At 53.3% G+C, this 15,815-nt stretch overlaps 1 protein-coding gene across 1 annotated transcript in view; it reads left to right on the top strand.

Annotated features, from left to right (window-relative positions):
• The first annotated feature begins 487 nt into the window (after window positions 1-487).
• Window positions 488-15,815, top strand: part of Atoh8 (atonal bHLH transcription factor 8) — a 30,317-nt gene continuing 14,989 nt past the window's right edge. Inside the window, exons 1-2 of the mRNA XM_021164863.1 lie at window positions 488-1,671; window positions 12,702-12,893. Coding sequence (XP_021020522.1) covers window positions 901-1,671; window positions 12,702-12,893 — 963 coding nt within the window. The 5' untranslated portion in view covers window positions 488-900. The remainder of the gene's footprint in view (window positions 1,672-12,701; window positions 12,894-15,815) is intronic.

Below are 15,815 nucleotides of genomic sequence, written 5' to 3'. Positions count from 1 at the left end.
CTCTGCCCCAGCAAATAGAGGCAAGAAGGGAGAAGGCCTTGTTGCAGTTGGATGACAATGACCAGCCACTCTGGGGTTCTTCTCTCCCACTTATCTTTCCCTCCCAGAAGCTCTGGGATTTCTCCCTCTGTTGGACAGTTCGGGTGGGAGGTAGAAGGGAAGGTTCTGGATGGGAAAGGTCGGCGCTGCGTCACCCCCCACCCCCACCCCAGGCCAACAAGACTGGGCAATGAAGGGCCACAGCGGTTAGCAGCCACGTGCTCGGGACTGTAGTGGACAGTGCGGACTGTCTTTGGAGAGAGAAGGCGCGCCCCCAACTTGGGTAGGGGGCAGAGAGGGCGAGCAGGAGGAGGCAGGTTCCGGCACAAGAAGGCATGAGGGGTGGGGGGAGGCCGAGAGCACGCGGACAAAGGAGGCGGCCCTCAGCCCAGCTGTTTTGAAAAATGCTTCCTGTTTCTTTAAAGGCGCTCGCGGCTCGGGCGGCCTGGGCTCGGGAGGCGGCAGCGGCGGCGGCGGGAGCTGCCTCCTCTCCGGGCGGGCGGCGCTGAGTGATCTTGCGAACTGGGCTTCTGTGTAAACTGAGGCTAAACAAACACAGATGGAGCGCAGCGGGCGTTCTGCAGAAATGCTGGCAGGGCGGCAGCGACTTCAGATGACACTCTGAGCTCTCCCGGGGAACGGGCAGCCTCCAAGGCTTCACGGAGCCGGAGGCGCAGCTGCCCCGGGAGTGGGGGTGCGAGGGAGGGACCCGGGGAGGGAGGGTAGGAGGAGAGAGCGCGGCGACAAGGCGGCGCTCAGCGCGGCGGCCACCCGGCACAGCCAGGCGCGCGGCGTGCAGGGTGATCGCTGCGGGCGCGCGTCCCAGGCAGTCCCACGCCCCGGCCTCACGCCGTCCTCGCCATGAAGCACATCCCGGTCCTCGAGGACGGGCCGTGGAAGACTGTGTGCGTGAAAGAACTGAACGGCCTCAAGAAGCTCAAGCGGAAAGGCAAGGAGCCGGTGCGGCGCGCGAATGGCTATAAAACTTTCCGATTGGACTTGGAAGCTCCCGAGCTCGGCGCCACAGCCAGCACCACGGCCGCCACCAACGGGTTTCGGGACAGGACACAACCGTTCCCGATCGCGACCCCAGTACCAGCCTCAGTGGCGCCGGCGGTTCCTCCAGGTGGAGGCACAGACACAGCCAGGGAATTCCGGGGCATCAGAGCGCCTGAGGTCTCTGACGCGCGCAAACGCGGTTTTGCTCTGGGCACAGTGGGACCGGGACTACCCACGCCAACGCCGCCTCCCGCATCTCAGAGCTTGGCACCAGGGGATCCCGAGGCGCACCCCTTCCGCGAGCAGGCTCTGCGTCCCCGCATCTTGCTGTGCGCCCCTCCCGCGCGTCCCACACAATCCGCGCCTCTCGCACCCCCAGCGGGGCCACAAGAGTCCCCTGTGCGCCCTGCGCCCCCCACGCGCCCGGGGGAAAGTTCCTACTCGTCAATTTCACACGTAATTTACAATAACCACCCGGATTCTTCCGCGTCGCCTAGGAAACGGCCAGGCGAAGCGACCGCCGCCTCCACGGAGATCAAAGCCCTGCAGCAGACCCGGAGGCTTCTGGCCAACGCCAGGGAGCGGACGCGGGTGCACACCATCAGCGCAGCCTTCGAGGCGCTGAGGAAGCAGGTACTCACTAACCGCCGCGGGGTTAGAGTGGCAGGAGTGGGTAGGTGGGTGGCCCCAGGGTCGGAGTTAGGATAAAAAGGAATCCCACAAGGCAGGCAGATTGGAGTTATCATTGTTGCAACTTTTTAGTTTGTAAAGTGGGCGAAAGCTAAGGATCTCTGGCCTAGACACGCCCCTGTTCCCCAGGAGCAACCGCGTCTGACCTCAGGTCTTGTAGTTGACTTGTATGGCAGCGAGTATTTGTCTTCTGGTCCCTTGGGCTTGGTGGGGAATACGGGGGTGGGGGGGGGGGAGATGTGGGAATCTTCCCCTGGCAGGGGAAGGGAACAGAGCATGACCTTTCCGCTCTGTGCACTTGGCATGCTTGGGGTCTCGGCCCCCTGTTGGTGTCACCGAAGCACACAGCACCACAGAGGTGCGCTCCTGGGGGCCCTGGAATGTAAAGGGCGAGGAGGCGGGGTGGGGGGTGGGGGGTAGGGGTAGGGGGTGGGGCTTGTCCTGTTTCCATGGTCACTTCAGCTTGCTTCTAGGATCTCTGCACGCTTTACCTAGTTCCCGGAGTCCGTTATGACTCGGGCTACAAGGCTGTGGTTCTTTCAAGAACAGCTTCAGGAACTTTCCCGGGAGATCTTGCCCACCACTGCCCTTCCTCTTCACACCAGTCACCTCCTGGGGGCCCAGGAGTCTGCTGGGGATTCTCTCCGGGGTCGGGGTGGAGCCAATAGAGCCGAGCTCTGGATAAGCCAGGGGGCTCCTCTTTAGTTACTGGGGGCAGACTGCCCTCACCTGACAGCATCTATTGGGAAAACTAAGGAACATTTGACTGGAGAATTACCATGGCAGAGGGGGCAGCTGACAGTTCCACTTAAGATAAGCTTGGTTCTTCCCCAGAACTCTCTGGTTTCTCACTTTCTTAGAGAGGAGTAAGATCTGCAAAGGGTGTGGGATGGGCCCTCTCATTCAGGTCACATAAGAGGTTGGAGTGAGGGGTGGATGTTACTTCTTTAATGGATGGAACTTTTGTTTGTTTGTTCTGCCACTGATTAGCTGTTTGTCTCCTGGAAAGTTACTCAACCTCTCTGGGCTTTAGCCAGTAACAAACCATTTCGGAAAACTTTCTCTCTCTCTCTCTCTCTCTCTCTCTCTCTCTCTCTCTCTCTCTCTCTCGCTCAGACAGTCAGGCATTGGAGACTTAGTCCATCCATGAGTTGGACATGGGACACCTAGGAGAAAGTGACCCTAGTGGCTTTTGAACCTGAGTTTGGGAGAAGTGTTTGGTGGCTGTCACTGCCTGCAGATACACCAGCTGTTCCCTGGGCTGTGGAGCCATCCATGTCACCCTGGGCCAGCTGCCGTGTGCCTGCATGCCTCCGCAGTGACAGCCTGTGGGGTATCTTGCAGATCCTGTCTCAGGACAGGATGACAGAGGGCAGGGAGTTGCCTGTATATCTGTTTTGCTTGTGGCGAGGTGAACCCCTCCTGAACTGGGGGGGGGTTGTGTGCCCCAAACCTCTCCCTCAGCTCCTTTTCTCTGCCTCCAGCCTCTGCCTTCAACTTTACCTAGGGAGAGCATTCATGCCTGTGTGCTTGCCTGTGTCTCTCGTGTCCTGTGCCTTTTCTGACTGTCTACAAGGACTCCTATTTTATGTAATCTTAACATCTGGATTGGATAGACCCATTTCATCGTAAGCAATACTGAGGCCAGGGAAGGTACGAGACTCACCCAAGATCATCTTGTAGTGAACAGTTCATGGAAAGTTTATGTGGCTACAGTCTTCCCACTGGGTGGTGCCCTTGTCGACTTTCAGAGATGAGGTTGTTGGCTATTGGTCGCCTTTCGTTCTGCTGTCTGTAGGGGAAGTTCTGCTCATAAGCATCAAATTCACGTGTCCTGATGAAGGTTAGCCTAAGTATTTTTAAAGAGACTTAGTGTGCACACAGATGTAGTTAAATGTATGTACATGTGTTCAATACATCTACCCAAAGGACGCTCGCATGTGTGCACACACACACACATGCACACGCAAACACACACACACACACACACACACACACACACACACACATCTCTTGTTTCTTTTTCCTAGCCCTAACCATTCTGTCCTTTCCCTAAAAGGGTTGCTGGGTCCCATTGGACATCTTGTTGGCTGAGAAGGACAGAGATCTAGAGAAGGGCTGAGACTGTCCCCACCACCAGGCACTCCCAGGGAAGGAGTGAGTGTCTCCCTGTCCTGGAGCTCAGCCTCTTGGACTTTCTGTGTGGCTGTGGACAGTCCTCTGTGGGCCTTGGCTGCTCAGGTTGCATCATGACGTTATCCTCTACCTTACATTGAGCTCTTCTGCACCAAGAGCAGACAAGGGCCATAAGGAAGAAGAAGAAGTCTCAAATGTGTGTCTTCAGGGGCCTGGGCACTGAGCAGGGCAGGGCTCTACAGGACAAAGCAGTATGGATGCTTTATTATACCCCTCTCCTCCTTTTTTTTGACAGGGTCTCTCTATGTACTCTGTGTTGGCCTGCAGCTAAACTTGTTATATAGACTAGGCTAACCTGGAACTTATAGAAATCTCCTTGCTTTTGTATCTGCCTCCTGAGTGCTGAGATTAAAGGCACATACCACCACACCCAGCTCTTTTGGGATTTTAAAAACTATATTGTGTGTGTGTATATAGGTGTGTCACAGTGTGTGAGTAGAGGTCAGAGGACAGCTTGAGAAATTGGTTCTCTCCTTCTACCATGTGGTCCTTGGGGATCAAACTCTGGCCATTGGGCTTGGCAGCAGGCAACCACTGAGCCAGCCAGCCATTTCATTGTTCTGATGATAACCACAGAAACGCACCAGGCTCCGTGCTTAGAACCTCCCATGTTCTAGTTGGCTTTGTGAAATAGGTGCTGTCATCACTCCCCCGTGTCCCAGTTCTTACAAGGTGGTTTTGGGGTCTCAGGAAACTTACGTGAACTAGCTGAGGTCTTGTGGTGCTCCCGGTGGCTTTGTGCTGTGCTGTACCCATGTGTCGGCACTCTCGGGTCTTGGCAATGCGTTCATGGCGTTGTGCAGTTACAGAGCTGTGTGGCCACCACAAAACCTGGATTGAATCAGGGTTAGTGAGTCTTCCCACTGGCCAGTGTTTAACGGCTTTGCTTCCTGGCTTATGTACCGCAGCATCAGGAGGACAGTTAGGCCCCTGCCAGTCATTGCAATCTCCTCTCCTCTCAACTAGGAAGAGCTGGGAGGGAGCTGTGTGCCTGCTGGCAGAGGTGCAGGTGGGACAGAGTCCCTCACGTCTGGGGATGGGGGGGGTGCAGGGCAGATGGTCAGACCACAGCACTTGCCACCAGCCCAGATGCACCCGAGCCCTCCTTGCTGTCCCATATGAGGGCCATGTGTGTGCAGCTGGGCTGGCCACGTGCAGGCTGCTCCCTGCCAGGGGGGAGGGGTCCATGGGAAAGGCCAGCTGTACTGGGCAGAGGAGGGAAGGGCCCGGGCTCTGGGACTCAGTTCCCTGGCAGGACCCTCCGGCTGTGCCCACCTTTGGGATGCCTAGCCTGTGGGTGGCTTTGTTCTCCTCCTCGAAGCCCCTTGATGTCCATGGAGGAGTGGCATCAGCAGACCGTGATGGTCCCTTAGCAGCGAGCAAGTGGGCCCCGAGTTACCCTCCCACCCCCGTGTGCCTTGAGGATCTCCAAGGGTCATCACTAGATTATAGGGATCTATAATTCCAGAAGGGTCTAAGGGTGGTGGTCTTAGCCTGTCTTTGGCTCCCAAATCCTCTGAGGTAAAAGAGACGGGAACCCCAGCAGTGTCTGTGCACCCCTCCCTTAGGTAGTGACCAGCAAACCTCTTCACACTGGAAGCTCCACAGAGTTGGCGAGGGTGACAGGATCCTACCCTGCTCCCAGGTTCCAAGAGAGGCTCTTTGTTGAGATTCTTATGACGTGGATACATATCTTTGGTCGTAAGTTTGTAGAACTACTTGTCACTTAACAGAAAGTGGCCAGGTTCTATGCCCAGATCTGTTAGGCCCTAGGGGAGAATGGCTGGGTCTTGTGTCCTCTTTCACTTTTGTAAGCAGTTTGAATTTTAAAGTCCTTTCTAAGTAGACCTGAAAGGGACGTTGAACAGCCCAGATGAGGCGGCTTCATGCCAGGAGTCCTGTCCTGCAGACGTGAGTGAATAGCTTCATGCAGAAGGAGTCTACCCACTGTGTGCAGGGACATGGTGTGCTTGTAGCTTTGTGGGCCTGGGGGGTCTCTGAGGACTGTTAGAGGGCAAAAGGCTTTGAGGGCGTTCCTGAATGTTCTGCTAGGTTCTTGATTTTGTTTTTGTTGTTGTTTTTTTCCCCCCTCACACTTGTCCACTGTGATCCCATTCTGAGAAGCAGCTGTTTGGATGCCCACGTTTCTGGTGAAGAAAGGGGTCCTGTAAGGCCACGGTCCTCCTTAAAGTCTGGAAGATGTCCAGAGGACAGCCAGGCCCTCAGGCTGCCCAGCCAGTGTTTGCTGGAGCCGAGGGAGGGTCTAGCTTGGGCAGTAGAGGAGGGGTGGAACGTTTGGGGGCCCCAGAGGACCTTGTAAAAATGCCCAAAGCCGATCCTCTGTGGAGTTTAAAATCCAGGAGCAGAAGTTGCTCCATCAGTAAAACACTTGCTGAACAAACTCGAAGATCTGAGGTCAATCCCCACCTACCCATGTAAAAAGTCAGGAACGTTGGCATGCATCCGTCACCCCAGCACCGGGAAGGGACAAACCTGAGGATCTCTGGGGCTTTAGACCCAGCCAACCTGCCAACCTAGCTGAGTCAGGGGGCTTCTGGCTCAGGAGAGAACTTGTCTCCAAAATCAAGACGGAGAGTGATGGAGGAAGATACTGATGTCTAGCCTTCATGTGTGTGCTTGAACTGATGCATGTATCCCAGCAAAGATATTTGTGCACAGACACGTGTCTTTAGCTAGTCCTTTAAGCTAGACTTTATAGATGAATCTGAGGGAGGCGACTTTACTATTCCAGAAGCTGGAAAATTCAGGTAGGGAGTGGGAGACAGGTGGCCATATCTACTTCAGCATCAGTTCTTTCACAAGTTAGGGTCCCGTGCAGGCAGCCGGATGGGGTATGGATGGGGCTCGTGACTTGTTCTGGATACTCAAAGAGGTAATGTACAAATCTGGAGTCTTTGGGGATCCCTAGCCTAAAACTATCTTAAAGCTATGCATGCCCACCTTAAGCTAATTGGAAGGAGCCCTGGTGGGGCCATGACTTGAAAACCCAACACATCTCTCTGCAGCTGGAGGCATAGGGAGACTACGCAGCTGGGAGACAAGTGCATCTTCGTGGAGTGGACGCCATTGCTTTTCCTCAGTGCACTGCTGAAGAGATGGGGATAGCTAATGCATTCAGAATGCCCTTGCCCATGAGCTTTGAAGGAGGCAGCTTTTGGGGACCTTTTGCAACACCAATAAATATTCTCAAGATTCCGTGAGGAACACAAGGGTTGCTGTCTCTGCCCTCTCAAGTAGGAAACAGAGGCTCAGAGAGCTGAAGGGATTTGCTCTAAATTATGCTATTGCAAGTGCTTGGAACTTTATGGTGGCAGCTGGGCCAAGGCGTCTCCATGCTAGGGTGAAGCTGGGCTGTTGGGGGCCAAAGGATGCGTGGGCTTTAGGAGAGTGCATAGTAGTGGTTTGTGGGTTTTGGTGTTTGGTGTTTGTTGTGGGTGGTATGTATGCTTTATGTTTGTGACAGGGTCTAATGTAGTCAAGGCTAGCCTCACACTCAGTACATAGCTGAGGATAATTTCAAACTTCTGACCCTCCTGCTTTTATCTCCCATGTGCTGGGATTACAAGTGTGCCCCACTTCTCCTGGTTGGTGCCGTGCTGGGGACTGAATCCAGGGTATCAAGGTATGCTAGGCAGGCACTCTTAACAACTAGCCTTGTCACTAAGAGACTCTGAAGGAGCCTTACAGAGAGCCAACCTTGGGGTAGGAGAGGAGAAGGGACAAGCCACCAGGAAGAGCCATTGTTGCCCCATGTGTCCACCCTGGTAGCAGAATGTCCTGTTGAGTGTGCCTTCCTCGGGTGCTGGGTAGATAAACTGCTGGCTCCATCCAGGGCTCAGCTGACTGAGCTGAGGCTCAGAATGGCACTCACCCATTTTCCTCATGTGCATACGGGACGTTTATCTTTACTTGAGGTAGATCTCAGATAGAATAATGCTGTGGAAGGTCGCTGGTCATGCTAGGAAGACAAGGGCTGTCCATGGTTGTCTTTTGTTGACCAGGAAGGAGCTGGACCCAAGCAGTGGCTCAAAGTGACGTATCTAGAACAGACTGCCCCAGAGCCTGGCACGGTGTGCCTGGGTTGGCCTTGGCTTCACCTGCCAGTCTGGGTCCAGCACACAGACATTTCTCGAACTCTCACTGCCTCCTAGAAGCCCAGCTGTTTGGGGGCCCGGGTGCAGAGTTGTCTGTTGAAGGGAGATTTCCCGAGTAGTCTGGAAGTGACACAGTCCTGTGCTCCCAGATTCCCCCACCCCGCAGGCAGACACCACCTCCTGGGTCAAGGAGCACAGAGGTGCTGGGCCTGACCCTGAGACCCCTTCCCTGGCCCAGATCTTGTTTGTTTGTTCAAACTGATAACAGGGTTTTCTGGACTCTGACTGGAAACAGGCGAATAGCCTTGTTCTGCCAGCTTTTCTTGGATGGATTTGGTGCTGTGGCTGGGGATGGGAGAGCAGGGTGGGGGGAGAAGGAGGATGGGCATGTAGGTGGGGGATGGGCATGTAGGTGGAGGGTGGGCACGNAGGTGGGGGGTGGGCACGTAGGTGGGGGGTGGGCACGNAGGTGGGGGGTGGGCACGCAGGTGGGGGGTGGGCACGCAGGTGGGGGGTGGGCACGCAGGTGGGGGGTGGGCACATAGGTGGAGGGTGGGCAAGTAGGTGGGGGGTGGGCAAGTAGGTGGGGATGGGCACGCAGGTGGGGTGGGCACATAGGTGGGGGGTGGGCACGTAGGTGGGAGCTGGAGGTTCAGGAGAGTTGCTTGCTTTTCTGCCTTTCCTGACCCTGTGCCTTGGTTTTCTAGACTCCTGGCTTGTATAGAATAAGGAGTACTTAGCTACCAGGCCCAGGATGAGGGGTGCTTAGCCTTTGTGCCCAGGATGAGAGGTACTTAGCATCTGTGTCCAGGATGAGGGGTGCTTAGCTTCTGTGCCCAGAATGAGGGATGCTTAGCTTCTGTGCCCAGGATGAGGGGTGCTTAGCATCTATGTCCAGGATGGAGGTACTTAGCTTCTGTGCTCAGGATGAGAGGTACTTAGCATCTTTGTCCAGGATGAGGGGTACTTAGCTTCTGTGCTCAGATGAGGGGTGCTTAACTTCTGTGCTCAGAATGAGAGGTACTTAGCATCTTTGTACAGGATGAGGGGTGCTTAGCTTCTGTGTCCAGGTTTCTCACCCTCTCTGGAGCCTGTCTCGGGACCTTGTGCAATACTGAATGCCATCATTTTCCTGACCTCTGCTAGGCTTGCTGTGTACAATGCCTGCCATCAACTGAGTCCCCACTCCCTTGTGAGGTCAGTTTTGTGCCCAGTGTACAAGGGCTGAGTGACTATGTCATTCACTGGGACGTACGCTGGGCAGAGTCAGAGCCAGGCATTGAACCCAGGAGACAAAGGTAAGTTGTTTGTTCATCCTCAGAGAGATGGCATTTGTGTTCAAAACTGCACCTCTCTCGCTCTTGCTCTGTGTGTGTGTGTGTGTGTCTGTGTGTCTGTGGTAAGGTTCTCTCCTCTCATTGATCCAGAACTGACCAAGTAGTCCAGGCAGGTTAGCTAACATGCTCTACAATGCTTCTAATTCTACCTTCCGAGTGCTGAGATTGTAAAGCACATGCTACCATGCTGGACACTTTTTTTTTTTTTTCTGAGACAGGGTTTCTCTGTGTAGCCCGGGCTGTCTTGGAACTCATTTTGTAGACCAGGCTGGCCTCGAACTCAGAAATCTGCCTACCTCTGCTTCCCAAGTGCTGGGATTAAAGGCGTGCACCACCACTGCCCAGCCATGCTGGACACTTTTAACATGTGTTCTAAGGATTGAACTCAGGTTCTACATTTTGCAAGGCATACTGATTAAACTATTTTCCCAGCCCAGTTTTTTTCTTTTATCTTCTTATAAAATATTTATTTACTATATGGATATGAGTGTTTTGCCTGCATATATGTCTGCATATCACGTGAGTGCCTGATAGCCAAAGAGATTGAAAGAGGGCATTGGATCCCCTGGAACTAGAGTTACGGGAAGTTTTGAGCTGCTGTGTGAGTGCTAGGACCCAAGCCCAGGTTCTCTGGAAGAACAGCCAGTACGTACCCTTAACCACTGGGCCATCTCACTTTATTTTTAATTATGAGTATACATGTCTGAGTGTGGGTTTGTGCACTAGTGCAGTGTCTGAGGGCCTGGGGTCCCATGTTTCTGGAGTTAATAGGCAGCTGTAAGCTGCTCTGTTTGGCTGCTGGGAACACAGTTTTGGTTGCCTGCAAGGTCAGCACGCTGCCTTAACTGCTGGGCCATCTCTCCAGTGCCCAAAATATGTGTTTAGAACTAGATTCAAAGTACCCTGGAGTTAGTTCACTCACAGCCTTATTTAACCAGCCTGCTGCTTTTGAAACCTGCTCTGGGCCAGACATGGACTATACTCTGCAGCTGTGAGCCTTCCCCCATTGTATGAGGGAATACCGGACACTTAGGGTAGGAGCAAAAATGAGACTTAAAGGTCGATAGGTCCATTACAGCACCATTAGGCACAGGCTGCTCCTTGGTGTGGGGCAGGCATGAGAAATCAGAGAAAGTTCCTAGGTGAAGTGCTGGTTAAAGTGGATGATGTAATGATGTACTGAGGGTCCACAGACCTGGGGCAGCCAATCTTGGTATTACTGAGCTTTGTGGCCTAGGACTTCTTTGCTGATACCCAAAGAGGTTGAAAGAGGGCATTGGATCCCCTGGAACTAGAGTTACGGGAAGTTTTGAGCTGCTGTGTGTGTAGCATTGAGGGTCCTGTACACGGTGTGATGTTCAGCAGCATGCCACCTCCTTCCAAACCCTGGTGCTCCTCTATTGTGACAACTAGGAATGGCCCCAGACCTTACCATCTATCCCTCGAGGGCTAGAATCATCCCTTGTTCAAAATACTGGCTTCAAAGAGTTCCTGGCCCATGAATATGCTCCCTTAATATGACTGTGGCAGTTCTGTGCAGGCCCCACACTCGGTGGGGTGACACTGACGATGTGTATAGATGCCAAAGAGCCATAGATGGGAGCAGAGCTTGCCAGTGGGGACATTTTAGCTGTTTGGATGAAGAATGCAGGTAAAGAACAGGTTGATGGGTTTATAGTTGTCAGGTAGATTACAAGGAGTTCCATTCGTGTTAGAACACCACACTCAGTTACATTGTGCTGTGGTCTTAGCTCTTTGATGGCTTGCATAGCACACGTGTAGGAAGACCAGTGCTAAGGAGGCAGAGGCCCTACCCATCTCCCACAATTAGTGAGTGATAAGCTGCTAACAACACAGACAAGTGAATCAAGTTGGGGCTGTTGGTATTTATCACCCACCTGTTGTGTGCCATGCTCAGCAGTAACCCAGGTCTAGAGGGCATAGAGAAAGTGAAGAAAGAAGAAAACATCATGTTTTTTGTGTCTGAGTATCTGCCCTGTTCCCCTGGAAATCTCCAGGGTCCCAAGAGAATGAAGGGTATCTTTTAAAAAAAATATTCTTTATTGCTAAGTGTATGTGTGCACATGGTGTGTGCCCCAGCACACGAGAGGTACAGAGGGCTGATTTATAGACTGTTTTCTCTGTCCACCTCGACATGGATTTCCAGGCTTGACCTCTGATTGGGAGGGTTGCATGGAGGTCTTTCCCACGAAGCCGGCACTCCAGCTCCGCCATTATTCTTGGGTCTAAGTTCTTTGAAGGTAGGAGTTGAAGTTTATTTGTTGGCCTATTTTCAGGCTGGATTTTGTTCTGTGGCCCTAGCTAGTCTGGTACTCACTATGTAGCTGAAGATGGCTTCCAGCTCATAGTAGTCCTCCTGCCTCAGCTCCCCGAATGCTGTGATTCTAGGTGTGCACCTCCACATTTGGCTAAGAATCATGGTTTGGTTTGGTTTCCGAGACAGGGTTTCTCTGTGTAGCCCTGGTTGTCCTGGAACTCAATATGTAGATCAGTCTGCCTCTGCCTCCCTAGTGCTGGGATTAAAGGCGTGTGCCACCACTACCTGGCTAGGCATTGTGTTTTTATTTTAAATTTACTTTTGAAAATGTTTTGAGACAGGGTCACAATTTAGGTATCTTTGAACTTGCTGTATAAGTGAGACTGATTTTGAATTCCTGACCACCCCCTGCCTCTACCTCCCAAAGTGCTAGGATTATAGGTATATACTACCAGGCCCATAGGAGTCAAATTTTTGCAGGGTATGGTGGCACATGCTTTTAATCGCAACACTCAGGAGGCAGAGGCAGGCAGGTCTCGATGAGTTAGAGGCCAGCCTGGTCTGTATCATGAGTTTCAGCCCAGTCAGGACTACATAGTGAGACCCTATCTCAAAAAAAAAAGTGTTTTAATTGTTGAGCCCTCAAGTATCCAACTAAATTAGTGTCAGTCAATGAGTGAGCATATGGAAGAAGCCTCAGAGGTAGAAAGAATGTCTGCCCCTCCCCCAGCGTCAGGAGGACAGGGTGCAGATCTGTAGGGTGCAGATCTGTGTGTTACTACAGCTGGTGCTTGGGTGTGAGTCCAGCCTCATTGTCTCCTCTGTCAAATGGGAATTTGGACACACCCTCGAGTGTGGGAATAGCTGAGCAGGATGTGGGTGTGTAAACCTCAGGTGCTTAGTTAGAGGTGGTAAAGTCAGGTGTGCCCAGACACACACTTAGATAGGCTACCTCCACTGCCCTGCCAGCCGAGGCGGGTGTGGAGGGGTGATGCTCCGCCCAGAGGCCCCTGCTGCTGTTCTAATGCCCTCTCCCTGCATGCTCAGGTGCCGTGCTACTCCTATGGGCAGAAGCTCTCCAAACTGGCCATCCTGAGGATTGCCTGTAACTACATCCTGTCCCTGGCACGGCTGGCTGACCTGGACTACAGTGCCGACCACAGCAACCTCAGCTTCTCCGAGTGTGTGCAGCGCTGCACCCGCACCCTGCAGGCAGAAGGGCGAGCCAAGAAGCGGAAGGTATTTACCTGCACTGGGGCAGCAACCTTAGGGGAGTCGGGGACACCACGGGGAGGGAGATATACCTAAGAGGCCTGAGAGACCAGCCTCTTGGAATGTTCCGGTAGATACCTCGGACCCAGGAATCCTCACATCCCAGGGGACATGGGTAGGATCATGAGCATAAGGCTGCTGGGTGACCTTCGATACCCTGGAGTTTCCAGGTTTGGGTTTGCTTTTTCCTTAAATGAGGAAATGGTCCATCTTTGAAGCCCTTCCTGTTCCTATGTGATGTGAGGCTTAAATGATCTGTGTGGCCCTGACAGATGTTCTGTCAGGATGAGATGTCCCCAAATAGGTGGTAGCCCAGGAGAGGCTATCTGTGGGTTTGGGGAATGTGGTTTTGTCTGGGGAGTCGTATGAAGCTGGGCACGAGGGCGAAGGATGGTATTTATTCAGTAGGGAGAGATTCACTGAGAAAGTTGGGCAGGGGTATGAACTTGCCACGCAGTATTGATAGGGTGGTCAGAAAGCTATCCTGTACGACCAAGCGGAAGGGATAGTGTGGACTCTCCTGGGGTGTGGGAAGGCCAGATGGAAGATTCACAGTAATTCTCCTGCCCAGGGGAGCTGGGCAGAACATCTTGTTGGAAGTGGCATTTGGGCTGGGACCAGTGGGACAGCTAAGAGGCTGCCAGGCAGACGAAGCAGGGACATCACTGGGGGTGGGTGGAGCAGACAGCCTGCATTAAGCCTGATACATTTAAGGAAATTTGTGGAGGAGAAAAAGGGTTGGGCATAACCATAGTTTCCTACCCGCTTGGTGCTTCCAGATACCCAATCAGGGTCCAGTACTTAGCAGAGTGGCTGTAGCTCTCTGGATCTGTTCCCCTGAAATGCATGGAGAAAGACAGTGGGATGCACTCTGTCTGAGATGCTCAAGAGGTCCAGGGAACTCTGGTGCCCTTCATCCAATCCTTCCCTGCTTCCATCCTTTTGGCCTGCCCCTCCCCCCCAGGGAACCTATAGCTTGCCCTGATTTCCCAGAGGCCACTGAGGCCCCAGCCAGGGAGGCCCTCCTTAGGGGGTGCTACCAGCCCTAATTGCACAGTGCATTCCTGGGAGTGATTTAGCAGGGCCAATTAGGAGAGGCCCTCATCAAGTGGGTGAGAGAGGAAGCGCCACCGGCCACTCCGGGGCCAGCTTTCCTGCTTTCCTTGGGAGAGTGACATGGGTAAATGAAGGCCTGATTGATGGCTCCACGCCGCGTGCTCTGTGACAAAGGAGGTTGGTAAACTCTTGGTGAACTCCCCTGGCATTCAGCTGTTGGTGTGTGTCCCTTAGTGGTGCAGCTAGGCAGCCTGGGCAGGCTCCTTCCCTTCCTCTCTCCCCTCCTCACCTCTTTACACCCCTCCACAGTCTACTCTGAGGCAGCACCAGGCCCCTCCCTCCGCTGGTCCTTTGACTGGAGTAGACAGGACACTCCAGCCCCAGCCAGAGAACCAGGGATGAAAGGACAGCAGTGAGGATGCCCCACAGAGCCAAGCATTTGGAGCCCTGGGAAATCACCTCAAGGCTAAGAAACCATAGAGACCTCCCTGTGGTGTAAATGAGGAGATGGAGTTATCTGACAGCCCTGTCTGTCACCTAGCAGTTGAGACCTATTTCCTGACTTGTCCAGCTTCCTTGACAGCTGCAACTAGTGGGGCACCCACTTAGGGCCACCTGAAAGATAAAATGTTGTGTTCATGGGTCGCCAAAAGGAGGGCGGACCTGCCTGCTTGGTGACTGGTTGAAGGGGGCCTTCCCTTTGCTCTGGGGTAGGGGTAGGGGTTGGGGTGGGGGATGGGGAGCGGTTTGCAAAGGTCTGAACAGGAACGCATCTTTAGATATGCCCTATCCACTTAAAGTAATGACCCTCACTGGTCTCCTTGGCTCTCGTGGCCTCCAGGGTGTGCTTCCCAGGCCCAACTTCCCCCTTCTTATGTGCAGAACTACCTCGTTGAAAAGCCTCATGTGGCAAAAGGGGACAGAGGCTGTGATTCAGCTCCAGGGACATTGTCACAGCCTGGGACATTGGCAGGCTCCAAAGGACACTTCCTGCTTCAGCGGGTATATACAGCACCTCTCTAGGGCATGTGACCACTGCAGGAGTCCTTAAACATGGGATGGAAGGGATCTTAAAGTCTTTCTCTGTATACCTACTCCCTGTACAGGACCCTCTTTTGTGACAGACATGGGGGTATAGATGCAAAATAGTTTGCCACACTGTCCCTGCCACCTAGTGGCAACAGGACATTGTGGTTGGAGGATTTGGAAGCCAAGAATAATCAGAATTAAAAAGACAACATTTAAGGAAGAATTCTTGTTCTTCTCAGCCATCAGAGGACACCAGGAAGCCAGGGATGGATATAGTTGAGTCTGTTCAGCAGGTGGGAGGATTGGGAAGACTTGCTCAGAGCCCTGTCAGGCCTTAGAGTACAGGGGTAAGATCTGGAACTTTGCGTGCAGGTGTCTGCTTTGCCCTTTTTGGGACTGGAGTAGTCCTCCATGGCCTGGGCTTGTTATGAGCATCAGCCCCCAGAAGGCTCTGGGATAGAGTCATGGCCCTATTTGTCAAGTACTGAGTGACATCAGGAAAGTATGCCCTCCACTTGGCTTATGGGCAGCTCAGAAACACGAGGGGCCCTTGCTGTTCCTCCGTGGAAAACGAGCTGACCATCTCAGGCTACACTCACCTCCCAGCCCCTTCCTACCAAGGCCAAGTCATGGCTGTTTGTCTGCCCTTTCATGTCCCTTGGGCTTCACAGTTACCCTCTGCCTTTGTCCCTGTACTGGAGGCTGGGTAGTTTCTGACGAACAGAAGTTTCTTTAGCTCTTGGTTCTGGAGCTGGGTAGTTCAATAGTCAGTCCAGTGTTGGTTTCTGATATGGACTTTCTTGT

The sequence above is a fragment of the Mus caroli genome, chromosome 6, assembly GCF_900094665.2.
Source record: "Mus caroli chromosome 6, CAROLI_EIJ_v1.1, whole genome shotgun sequence".
Classification (NCBI taxonomy): Eukaryota; Metazoa; Chordata; class Mammalia; order Rodentia; family Muridae; genus Mus; species Mus caroli.
This window is presented reverse-complemented; position numbering and strand designations above follow the sequence as displayed.